Genomic DNA, 13597 nt, shown 5'->3' with positions numbered 1-13597 from the left:
CCTTGCTCACCATCATTCTACTCCCTCACCACAGAAAAGCAAGAGCTTTCAATTAAGAAATTAAGAATATAGCCAGATGTGATTCAATCACACAATGCAGCAGAGGAGCTATACAAGGCTGAAGCTGGTGCAAAGGAGTGGAGTCAGGTCTGGCATTGCTCCTTCTTCCAACTGTGATGACTGCTCCGACAAAGCGTTCATTAGAAGTTCTTAAAGAACTACAAGACTGTTACAAACAAGTCCCTGGACAGAAGTGGGCAAGGTCAGAGAAATGGAAATCCATCACTAAAGAAGCAGTTATTTAATTTACTTAATTATTTAATTCAACCTATCGAAATGCTTCCTTTTAATTCATATTAATATATGTTCACTTGTCTTTACTGTCATTCATCATAAAAGAAAATAAAAGCTATCACAGATACTAAAGACTATTTCGAGATGCTAGCCTAATTTCAGTATTATCAACACCCAAGTCAGCCCTCATTTTAGCACATTAATTTAAACAAACACTACTATGGCACACAGACAATATTCTCTACATCCTGGGACAGAATAGATCACAATGTCTTTATTAAAAGTTTAAGGGTACATCTAGCTTAATAGCCACAAGTTCCTTCTGGCCATGCTCTTGTTGAGACTGATTCTACACCAGCTGAGGCTAACAAACGTTTTCTCTGACTGTAAGAGGATCAGATTAGGCCTAACTTATTTGAAAAAAAATTCTTCAGGTTTCTTTTTCATTAGATGACCTAATTCTCTCTCAAAGAATGTGATAAAATATTCACAAGTAGATTGTTCTTTAGCTGCTTCATCCAAAACTGACCTAATGACCTCTACTGGCCTCAAGAATCTAGAAGGTTTTTCTTCCTCTTTGATTATCCAAAGGTTCAGATGGAGACCCCAAAAAAACAAAGCATACATCCCTATAGAAAATTTATAAACAAACACTGTATCACTTAGGTACTAGAAATTTCCACAGTTAAGAGAAGAATGGCCTCCAAAATGCTCAGCAATGCCACGAAGTTACACATCCATGGTGAAAATACCTACACATACAATGCAGATAAACTGATTTCAGCTAGAAGTTGCATTGCAGTTAGATATTTCAGATTCAGGTATGCAAATATACAGAAGGAGAAGATGAAAATGTAACAACAAAACCTGCTAATATTTAAGGTATTTAAGGTAAGTTTCTTGGAAAAGTATAATGTTATCAATATATTGTTAAAAATCTAATCTTCCATCCCTGAAAATATACCAACATAAAATAACAGGATTTCCAGAGTCATGTTTGTCACCCTTTTACAAGCATATTTTATATGGGCATAGGCAGATGACATGGATGAACCAGATTCAAATCTCATAAGCAGCATTATATTTGTACGACCATGCAACCTGGACACCAGCGCTGCTCTAACCTTTTCTTTTCTCTGCTATGGCTGGATAGAATCGATTTAATGTTTTCTTGTTCCTGTAAGACTAACAAAGGGTCTAGATGCCCGGTCTTACTCCCTTCAAGAATTAATTATTTTCCCAAACAACATCTCAAATTCTTCTGCAATCCTCCAATGAAAGTTCATTGTACACTATTTTTTGTATTTTTAGCACTCTTTATGTTCACTAAGTAACAGTGTTTTCTCCCAGTTGGCTATTCTCCAAGATAATGTTTGTCAGGCTTCACTCAGTTACACACTACACTTTTTTTTTTAATCTCCTATGGCGTGTATTTTTCTTCACACAAGTCCTGAGGCCAGGAAAGGTTTTTTAGGAAACAATGCCTCCTTTCAGAGAGGCTATGGTTATTATTTTTTCCAGAGTCTAAGAGTTTCACATTGGCAATCTCTTTGCCCACCTCAGCAGCTATTTTGGCACATGAAGGCTTCATCTCCAATTTTGAAATTTCAATTAGATCAGTAGCTCAACCAATCTATGTTCTTCCTATAAATGTAGAAACAAGCTTTGTCAGTGCACAGCTGCCACTGCAGACCTGCTCTTCCATTTGAGACAAAATAAACTCTTCCACCTGGGATGATTTGCACATATGGTGGTACAGTCTGAGTTCAAAACCCAAAAATCACAACCGCTCAGTTCTGTCCCTTGCACATCACTCCTGCAGATAAGTAGTATTAACAGTTAACAGAGAAGTCCCTTGGCTCTTCTATGATGTTACATCAGTAAACATCATCCAGCAGGCACTCAAACATCCCCTTGCAATGTTTGAAGTTGCTTTTATAAACTTCACATAATGTTTCTTCGGAATGTTTTCCCTTTTTTTTCTCCTTCCTGTTTGTTTTTGTTTGGTTGAGTTTTTTGTTTGGTTTGCTTTTGGTTTTGTTTTTAATAAGTGAATTGCAGAAGATGGGGCCTCTGGGAAATAGAATAAGGCAGAAAATAACTTATGCCATGCCTGCTAATGAAAACTTGTACACTCATGAAAAAGAAACAAATATTTTGCTTTGCCTGAATATCTCTCGTTACTTTTTCTTTTCTATTTTGTAGTGAGACTATTGAGAAAGAATTATGGGATTGTACAAAGGAAAATAAAGAGGACTACGAACCTAAAGCAGAGATCATCTGTTGCTTGTGCTACTGATTGCTTAGAAAGTGCACATTTTAAAACTCCTTTTTATTCTGTCACAGAATCATAGGGCAGTTATCTTTAATAGCCATTACTCAGACAGATACATAAAGAATATCTTATTTCTCTAGTAGTCATTATCCTACCAAGTGAATAATCCTTAAAAGTTCTGCGTCATTCACTTTAGTTTTTTAAGGCTGACAAACAACATTTTGAGTAAAGCAATCTGCCATTCATAGGAGGTGTAAGCCCATAAGCGGAGGATTATTTTTTGCTTTTTTTAAACTGCTTGCAGTGTTAAAAACCAGCTGGTGAAGAGGTGGACATACAGGGCCAGGCTTTGTGAATCAGTGTAGCTACACTGACATGACAGCTTTACACCAGCTGAGCATCTGGTCCTCATGGTTATGAATGAAGAGAAAACTGGCTTTTCATGCCCTTTGTGGCAAGAGACATTTAAAGAGTAACAGCTGTTCCACCTTCCCTTGGCTGATTTGGACTTGTGATTTTTTCATGAAAATGCACTTTATGCCTACCCAAACACTATAAATATTTGTAAATGGCCTGCTACACAAGAGTTTTGCCCCAATTTATGTTCAATTTTTGACTGCATAAATGCATATATTTTCAATAACTAGCATACAAGTAGCAGCACTTACCTGTGATCTAAATGATGAATAGAGAGAATAACCCCTGAATTCAAATGGGCTTGTTTTAAGGTCACCAGGATTGTGAATTCATATTTATTTCTTAACTTCTGAAAAAATATTTCAGCTGTTTCTGGAGATGCCTTTACACTTCTTGAAGTATCTAAAAACCAAAAAGGTAAAAAACACTCAGTATAAAGTCTTATTTTACTTTACATTCTCAACTCAAAGAGCTTACAAAATAACAAGTTACTTCTGGCATTTTAAACATCATATTTTACATGCAAGGGAACCTTTTCAATGAAAGAGAACACATTTTCTAGGACACCTATTCCGTTCTGCATGTGGGGCTGGTATTGTTTTTAATGCAGAATCATAACTCTTCTACTTTCCCAATGGATGGCCAGATGGTACCTTTAATATCTTGCCGAAAATATGGACTTTGTAACAGTGAAACACAGAGTGACAACACTGGAAATGAGCCTAAGCTGTGAAGCACAACCCAAACAACTTTTTAATGACTTCTACAAAAATGTTATGCTTAATAGCTATGGAAAATTATTTTTAAAAAATAAAAAAAATAGCACCTCTTTAGGGACAATTTTCTAAGCTTGAAGTAACACTTATAAATGAACTTAAAAACTCACTATCTTTCAAATTATATTGTTGCTAATTAATCACTCTATATTCCAGTTGTGCAGTATGTTGCTGCTGCTTCTTACATGCAATGTCATGAACATTTGTTAGAGTAACTGCACACACACAATCAAGACTTTGCTTTGAAAAACCCACACTCAACCAAGACTAAAGCAATATTTCTGCTTAATTTGCATGGAACATGCATAGAAAATAAAAAGATTCAACCTTAAGCCCTCTGGAGACATAATTCACAAAATAAGATATCAAATACTAGAAAAACAATCCCCAAGGTTTTCCATAATACATTATACTAGAAAAAAATAATATATATTTTTAATGCACAAAATCGATTCATTAGCTTGTATAATCAACTGTGTAAGAACTAAATCAATTCACATGCTTCTTCTCATTGCAATTTGACCATCCTGCTCTAACTCAGGGACAGCAACAGCAGCAGAGGGCTGACTGTAATAACAAGCCATTTTCTTCTGGTAGTGCTGTAGCTGAGCTCTCAAGTGAGCTTACACTGCTGTTCAGAAAACAAGGTTTATTCTTCAAGCTGTACCTATAAAAATGCTAGTCTGTTAACAGCAAACAGTTTATTGTGGTTTATGGACCAGGAATATTTTTTAGTATGTGTTTAAGAAACACAACAACCTGCACAATCCTGAAGTCCTAACCAAGCTCCTGCACAGTGTCACACAGACTGAATTCCATTTTTTTTTTTTAAACAAAAGGGAATGTAAAAGACACACACACACAAATACATCTTTTAAAGCTTTTTTTGTGAAACTTCACATCTTTTTTTATTGTGGATTGCGTAACTCACTGTAGCAGAAATCCATGGTATTTTAATGAAATTGTTAATTAATCATAAGGCAACTCAAATACAATTGCATCAAAGTGTTCACTTTTAGCCATGGGACACCAACAGAGCAGAATGACATAGGTTTGCATGCTGGAAGATAGTTTAACTGCATTAACGATTTCAAGCAATATAAACAATCCACTCCCAAGAGACAGAGCAGAGGAAGGACACACAGGAACATGTTCTCTAATCACAATCAGAGGATCTTCACGCGCTGCAGTTCTCACCGCAGATTTCCTACCAAGATCTAGACAAACACAGGAAAATACAGACTTAAAAGCCTACAGAGTCCAATTCCAAGGTGCAAAGCACATCTTTCAACCCTGTTTGCCATGGAGGGGAGCTGGGTTGCTCAGCTTAGAAAACCCAGCCAACATTTTCCGCTGCAGGTTCATAATCATTAGAGCATTTACAGAGTCTCTTTTGGGGCCAACAAACATATTACATGTTTACACCAAAATGTCTTTACATGTTTACACTGAACCTTTTACATTTCTTTCAGACTTTCTTGGTAGAGATGTATCACTGTGACTTCATTAGATGATATAGAAACGAAGCCTATAGAGTATACAGCCTATGCTTTTTCAGACACGCTAATTCAGGCTAATTCCCCCTCACCTGAAACATCGTGGGAGTTGCCAGGAGGAAAGGGAAGGGTGGAGAAAAAAGGCTCTGAAGATGATTTCCACATCATCTCTCAGCTCCCTGCCATTCATACAGGGCTGATAAAGCACACACCCATATGAACCTGACAGTGAAGAAGCTGCACAGGTCCTTCATCCAACAGCTTCTGTGTCTGGTCACTTCAGTCTCACTCTGATTAAAGAGTGAACACCCAGAAATACATAGTATAGAGGCATTAAGGTATTGAACAGATACCATCTGTTTCCATGGATGCATATTGGAGTTGGACATACAATATTTGTAATTTAATATGGAAATAGGAAAAGAAGAGGGCTGGAGGGAAAAACAGTCAAGCAAGACAAAAAACAATAAAGTTATGCCAGGATTGCAGGAAATAACAGAATTGCAGAAAATTCCGTGGCTCTTCTTGTTCTGGTTGCATCGTCTCCAACGGATTTCTCTCAGGTTTCCCTTACGACAATGAAATGCTAGTAAAAAGGAAGATGCAGAACAACTACCTTTTCAAGAATCCAGATTTTCCCTGCCTAGCTCCAAACCCTGGAAGATGCTAGGGTGCTTCTCTCAGTTATCCTCTGGCTTATCTCACTACATCATACTTAGTTTTAACTGCTATCACATCCTACCAGTGGAAATCATAAATGCTCTATGCTGGAAGTGGAAAAGAGTCAACGGAGACCACGCTTACTTAACAAAAATAAAATCCACAACTTTTCACTTAGAAAGAAATATTAATTCTACCAAATTCCTATTATTTTCTCATTATCAACTGATGAAAGAAAGCGTATGTGTATCACCCCTATCATTATACAAGGCCAGTTCCAATTGCATCTAAATCATTATCTCTCCCTCCCACACACACTTTTATTCTACCTGGAGCTATTGGGATGCAAACACTGCACTACAGCTGGCCTGTGCTTCAGCAATGGAACAAACCCTCATGGTCACCTGGAGCTCTTCAGAGCCCTGCCAGTCATCACTGCTGCACTGAGAGAGTTATAATCATTCATCATGGCCTTAAATCTTCTCATATACAGACAAAAGCATCAAGACCTGATTAGATCATGCTGGAAGTCTATATATAAAGATTATCATCACATTAACTGTTAGAGTATTAAATTGCCAAAACACATGGCCATTCAGTTTTGGTACTGCAAATAGGTCAAGTTCATACTTGCTGTACCAAAGAGCTACACAAGCTTTTGAATTACTGCTACTCTGATGAAGCGCAGCACCCCTTGCTCAGGGCGGGCACCAGGTAGATTTCTTAAAGAAAGATCCCTGAAAGGTCCTTGATCCATTAGATCCATTCTTTTTAGACTAACACAACAGTGCAAATCCCTCATTCCAATTGTCTTTGAAAACCAGCAGTAGGTGCTTGACAGATCACCAGCTGGGCTCAATAAATACTGATTCAGGCTTGTTCTTGACATTTGGCTTCTAGTAATCATTTTAAGATCCAACGAAAATACTTTACTGGAACTGGACTTCTTCCATAATAGCTTGGAAAAATCAAACTGGTATATCTCAGATAATAATTTGTGGTTTCTCAACAGTTATATAAAAACCTCATACTGTGAACATTTCTAATACACAAAATCAAAGGCACAAATCTTTTCATGTTAGAGCGCAATAATTAGATAACTATTAGTTTGAGTGAGAAATTTGCCTCTAGCCATGCTACATATATGTTTGGTTTACTTTCCTACAATACCGCATGTGTTTACTTCAACCACACAATAACTCACAAACCCATAGTGTCAACAGTCATTTTTTAATTTACAGAAGAACAAAGTTCAAAGTGACAATGAAACAAACAAAAATCCAAACTCAAAGCATGTCATACTCCTCACTCAAGTCAAAGGTTACAGCATGGAAATGCATTCAGAAGGAATAATAACACGCAGTAACACATGCAGCTGTTTCAAAACATGCAAGTTAGCAAAGTACTGAGAACAACACAACAGACTGGAGGAAGTGAGAATTATTGTAACTCATACCATGGCTGGCAATTACAACAATTTACAAGGACAAAGACGAACAGTAGGTTGTAGTCAACCTTCAGGTGCAACATCTAGAGATGAGGTGATCAGGTGTCCACAGGCACAGATAACCAAGTCTTTTAAGACCTTACATTGTAAAGCAATCTGAAAACCTAGTGAAGAAAATCACTGACCATAAGACCTGCAGCCCTTCAGAGGACAAACTTGGTGGCTGCCTCTACCTCACACTTGCAACAGCCATGACAACTGGGCAACATTTTCCCTCTTTGAGACAATCTGCAGTCAGAGCTTTGCAGCAAACACCAAAGCCACTCACGTGTCTCCTAGAGATGTCAAGTGCAGACATTGTTATTTCCTTCATGCTCATGAGATTGTAATTACTACACTGTAACCAAGACAGCAAGTCTAACCTTCAATAGTAATCACTCCACAGGTTCAAAGGCACTTCTACCCATCTAAACTGCTGCTGCAGAAAGACGCAGTTCTAACCTTTGCTCTGCCACCAGCCTTTAATTCCTTCTCCTCATCCCTATGGTGACAACTGCATTCAGGCAAACATATGAGGAACCCTATCTGGCAACCAATCCAGCTATTACTAGCTAAGGTCCCACTCCACCAAAGAAAAAAAAAAGGTGTTGGAAGCACCCATGAACAAGTCACTGGAGGTGAGCAGGAAAACTTCCATGCACAGCATCAGCAGCGTGCTAAAATGCACAGTGAAAAGATCAGATGCAAACACGGTTTAGGACCAGCCACTCATTACAGATGTTTTCCAGTCCACAATAAAAACAGTTATTAAATGGAAGGGATAACTTGTCTTAGCAAAGGGTGTGCTCTTGAGTTTCTGAAGTGCATCTACACCTAAACACACAGTGTGAACTGAATTATAAAAAACTCCTGCAGAAGGGTCTTTGAAGGAGGGATTCTGATTAATTGAGCTCCACATTTTGTTCCATGTGCACATAATCAGCTTTAATAGCAGCATCTATAAATCAATTCTACATCTGACTGTAGGTTTGCTGAACTATCCAAATTAAATTCTAGTGGTTTGTGAGAAAAGGCCTGCAGGCTAAAAAGACTCTGGAAAATATAAAAATGCTAGCTCAATTTTGTCTCATTTTCCTACAGTGGTCAGGATCAGTGTTGCAACCATATATTCACATCTTGTCACTTGCCCATATTAAAAGTTTTGGCTAACCTTTTTCTTACCTAGGGGTTTCACACAGCCTACAAAGCGTAACAATATCTGAGGCCATTTACTTTATCTTGTTCTTTTATTTAATTAACCAATGTGGGCTGTGCTGGTCCCAGCCAATGGAGCAGCATGCAAAGCCAATCCAGAAGCAGAATCTTCACAAGGCTGAAAGGGTCCAGTGGGTTTTTAAATGGAGCATGGTGCATTCAAATTCAGGAGTTGCATTCCTGTAATGAAAACTGAAGATAGGAAGAAGTAAAACAACCTTTATTAGAGCAAAACCCTGCTAGAAGTTTTATGCTCTAGATACCTGAGTGGAAAGGTTGACTGGTGGTTGTTTTTTTTTTTTTTCATACACCTGTCTCTTTATTTGATAACACATTTTTAGCTACTTCTCCTACACATTTTTTCATTCATTTCTCATAGATTCCAAATCATTTCAGAGAGAACAGCAAAACAGGAGCAGCTACAGTTTTCCAAACCCACATGAATCTGACTTGATTTCTCCAAGGCTGCATGTAGGAGCTCTGCAGGAGTCTGGGGGAAGGTGCTGCAATTCCACATCAAATTTAAAAGACTACAAGATATGGGGTGAACACTGACCATGTGAGACTCCCAGCAGAGCCATTCCCAAAGGAGGTGCGTGACCTGCAGGGCCCAGGAGCACTTCCCAGTTCCCAAGTCTGGGTGAACACTGGAACTACAATCTAATCATGTGTCAGGATCCAACCAGGTACATCTGGAACTTTATGCACCCAACTGCTCCTTATAAACTGGGTACAACCTGGTCTCACCAGAACAAGGACTCACAAATGCCAGGAGCAAGGACTCCAGCAAATCTCCCAAGCTGAATGATCAGGACCTTGGGATACCCCACAGACTGGTTAGGGGGGATACCCACAAACTACCCTTGTAGTTTAGACACCACCACAATGATCACAAATTCTATGTGCCTCCTTTCTTGTTTCCATTAAAGAAATGCCTCAGCAAGGATGTATACAGAAAGAGCTGCTATGGATGGGAAGGAGAAAAGGAAGAGGGCAAAATGCACTTGAGCTGAAACTAAATAACCACAACAAAAACTGACTTGAAGCCAAATCATTAAATCAAATAAAAACAAGGGGGGAAATGTCACAGTTTGTTCTTGCAGGATTTGGGGAGGTTCCAATTGCCTTTGCTTTGTAGCTTTCTCTATTCTGAATGTCAGCTACAGCTTTGGTGTGTCATCCAGCAAGGACTTTCCTTCAGTTCAAACCATATGCAAAGTCCCAGGAGTCACAACAGACTGACACACGAGATGAGAAGAAAAACCTGCCTCTGAGCACACACATTTTTCCCCTACTATATGGACTGTTCATACTTATATGCTCAAAAAATGTTAATCATACCACTTCTGGCCAAAACTCACCTGCTGGCTACATACTTGTGTGTTTAAAGTAATTTTTGCACAGCTGAAAACACAAATCTACTGTGGGACAAGAGGGGGGAAAAGGTATTGAGAGTCTGGACACATATGCTCTAATACAGCTGCAATGTGTCTGATCCAAAATAACCAAACCATTGTTAAGGACCTAACTTGCTTGTGTAATTGTGAGTAGTTTGTGCATTTGCATAAGTAATCCTGATTTGATTCAGAGTACTTTGTTTGTAATGTTTTCTTCTCCATGGTCAAAGTCCCCAGGGAGTTTTTGCTTGGTTTGCTTTTTCAACTTTTTTTTTCTTTAAGCTAAAGCAACATTAAAAATTGTCAACTATGCAAGTGTAATTAAAATATAACATATTTAATAGGGGAAAACCTTCTACCCAATATGATAGAATAAGGTAACTGAGTGGCAGCAAACCCTCGATCATTTCTGCCAGCTCCTAGAACTAACTTGGATGACTCTTTAGGAAAGAATTTGCAAATCCAAAACTGTATGGGGCAAACTACAACTATAACACATTATGCACTCTACTGTAAATTGACAATAATACCACCAAAATCTGTCTAAAAGCATTCTGCAAAAGAAATTATGCAATGCTAATTAGAGAGTGATTATACTAGTGGCTGGGTTAAGCCTCTCAGCTTATGTACTGGTTGCTTGCAGAAACCAAGGAAGTCACATCAAGCTGAATCTTTCTGTAATGCTAAGCTTACCTTCTCACAGACCGATTACTGACTTCCCCTACTAAAAGAGCCTCCTTTGCATTCCTGTGGGTCTACAAAACAACTTCTTGGGTGCTAGCCACTAAAATATAATCAAGCTCTTTCAAAACATGGCCAAACACCTGAGATTATCCTGACATCAGGGCTACAAAATCATGTTTTGTGGTGCACACGTACTTAGACCATGCTGGGTGGAATGGGGAGGGTGGATCTTTCCTTCCAGCCCAGCCACCTACTAACCACGCTGAATCCAACTGCTTTGGTGAAGCTGTCAAATGAACAGTGCATCTTATCAGCATGATTTCCCACCTGGATTACAGATAAGGGAAATGTCCTTTCAATGGTGATGTATCTCAGTGTGTCAGCAGCACAATACATACAGCCACATACAGCAATTTTGCTTGCCTAGTAGATCCATACAACACGGGGAAGGAAAGAGATGCAGAGAGATCAAGCGGCAGGTTCACACCACTATAAACATCCATTTGAGCATCAGGACTAGGTATCACAGCTCTCTAAATACCAGGCTTAATTTGCCTGACCATAATGCTAAAAGACTTAGACATCTCTCATCTTCCTTTTGGCTGTGGTGTCTTTGGCAAAGAAGGAACTTACACAAGGATTACAAGTGGGAGCCATTTACCGTAGGTAAAGCAGCCCAGCTGTGCCTCAGCAAGTCAGACTTTTGGACTCAGTAGGCAAAAAGTACATAAGAGGGAAACAAATACAGTAAAGGTTCTAGTGGTTGTATCTACAATAGCATATTTCTGACAATTTTTCAAACCTTTCACAAGTGAAAATATAAGAAATCTAATTGTAGGAAAACCTGAATTTTAATGTGTAGGGCTCCAGATTTGAAATCTGTATTCTTAACACAGGAGGCTGAAGCAGGTGATTTGCTTAACAAGCAATTTTTATCCTACAATGCTAGATTGTTACTAAAACAACTCCCAAAGAAAATGTGAACATGCTCTCCTGAATGTTTCTGAAAGGAATATAAGGAATGTGTGCATCAACACAGAGGGAAGCACCTCACAAAAGCACTACCAGGAATTTTTAAAAGCATATATGATACAGAAAACCACTGTTCCTTGCCCACCGGAAACACTACCCGTCTCACAGTAACCATGTCCTCATGCAAGATATCACCAGGAGAGCGGGTGCTACGCAGTGGGGACCTATGACATGACAACAAAATGACAAAGCTAAAACACAACTTCTTGTTATAGAAATTCCACTCCTAGGAAATCAAAATGTGTGCTGTATGCTATGTTCTGCCCCAGGTATGTATTATTATAATGCTTTCTGGTGACTGATAGGTTCCAAGTTATCAATTATGTGACAGAATAGCTTTTTTGATTACTAGTTTTCCCCTAGTCTACATTCCAACACTATTGTCATTTCCTCTTTAAATTCTGAAGACTCTTTGTATTTGCTCCCTCATAGGTAGATTCAAGTGCTGTTACATACAGGTTTTTAGGTTTTTCATGGCCAATACCCACTATAAAACCTATTAGGTTTGAACAAGGACACAGAGGTAGTGGAGTGGGACTTCTGTCCACTGCTTCACTTCAAGACAGGTTCCAGCTACATTTAAAAGGTTGCAGCTGCTACAGCTTTATAACTTTATATACATGCACATACTCACACCCCTTTAGGCACAAAGCAGTTTTCTAGAAGCTGCTTTGAGAACACTTTGAAACCTGTGGAGAAAACCAAGTCTGTCTTGTTTTCCTTGCTGCTGCCATCTGCACCTAGTTATGCTCGGCTGCATGCTCTCATATGAGCACTTTGTGTCAAACTGACCTAACAGCAAACAAAAATATCACACCAAGAAACGCTGTTAACACTGGGACACAGACTGAAGAGCACAAGAAAAATAATGCATCGCCTTGCAGCCCTACTGATACTGTAATAAGGGCATGACACACATGAGAACTGGTAAAAGACTGAATTTATTTCCAATCCCTAGTTGTATAGCATGGTCAGAATATAAAGAGTCATACAAGTCATGTCAAGAGGGAGGACAAGAGCAGGAAACAGTGTCGTCAGCTTTTTACAAATGAAAAAGCAGGCTACCAAAGGTAAACAAATGTTAATCAATTAAAACCAATCAAGTACAAACTTAATGGCAACAATAAACCACGCAAGCAGATTGTGCTAGGTGTAGATCAAGTGGGATTACATTAACTACCCTTCTCCCAGAATACGACACAATTCAAGCTTCTCAAGTATATCATATTCCAGTGGTGAACTGGGTCATACAATGACAGACTGCAGAAGACCAGCACCCACCATGGCACCTCTGGATTAGGATCATGCTGGGTGTAGATACTCCTACATCCTTTGAGAGATAGACCACATCTCTCCCTCACTTGCATCTTACTATGCGAGTGTCAGTAAGACCTAACCATGAACTCTGCTTGGTCATTTTCTCTGAAAAGTTCCTTTCCCTGTGACCCATATGCTGCTCCTGAAGACCTACCACCTGAAGCCTCTGTTTCACAGAATCATTTAGACTGGAAGGGATCTCTTGAGAGTCTGTAGCTCAACCTCAAACATCTGTCGACATTTTTGTACCCACGTAAGGGTTAAATACCTTCAGCTCACCAAACTTCTAAGTGTTCAGGCTGATGTATTTTCATACAACACAATGGTGAGCTTAAGAAAGCATTAATATGAGATCTGTCTTAATTACCCAGGTGATCACAATGCTGTAGTCTGTATGAAAGATTTACTTCTGACACAAGAGAATGGTCAACAGTCACCAACTTAGAGAGCTCCAGAAAACCCAAACCCCCATCCCAACAACAAAAGCAGCACAGCAAGGGAGGGGGAGGAAGGTGCCCACTGGAAAAAATTACATCTGAAGCATGGCA

At 39.0% G+C, this 13597-nt stretch overlaps 1 protein-coding gene across 2 annotated transcripts in view; it reads right to left on the bottom strand.

Annotated features, from left to right (window-relative positions):
• Positions 1–13597, bottom strand: part of NELL2 (neural EGFL like 2) — a 156047-nt gene that overhangs the window by 131008 nt on the left and 11442 nt on the right. For both annotated transcript variants that reach the window (XM_065857926.2, XM_065857932.2), the window contains exon 3: positions 3238–3388. In XM_065857926.2, coding sequence (XP_065713998.1) covers positions 3238–3388 — 151 coding nt within the window. The remainder of the gene's footprint in view (positions 1–3237; positions 3389–13597) is intronic.

The sequence above is a fragment of the Patagioenas fasciata genome, chromosome 1, assembly GCF_037038585.1.
Source record: "Patagioenas fasciata isolate bPatFas1 chromosome 1, bPatFas1.hap1, whole genome shotgun sequence".
Lineage (NCBI taxonomy): Eukaryota > Metazoa > Chordata > Aves > Columbiformes > Columbidae > Patagioenas > Patagioenas fasciata.
This window is presented reverse-complemented; position numbering and strand designations above follow the sequence as displayed.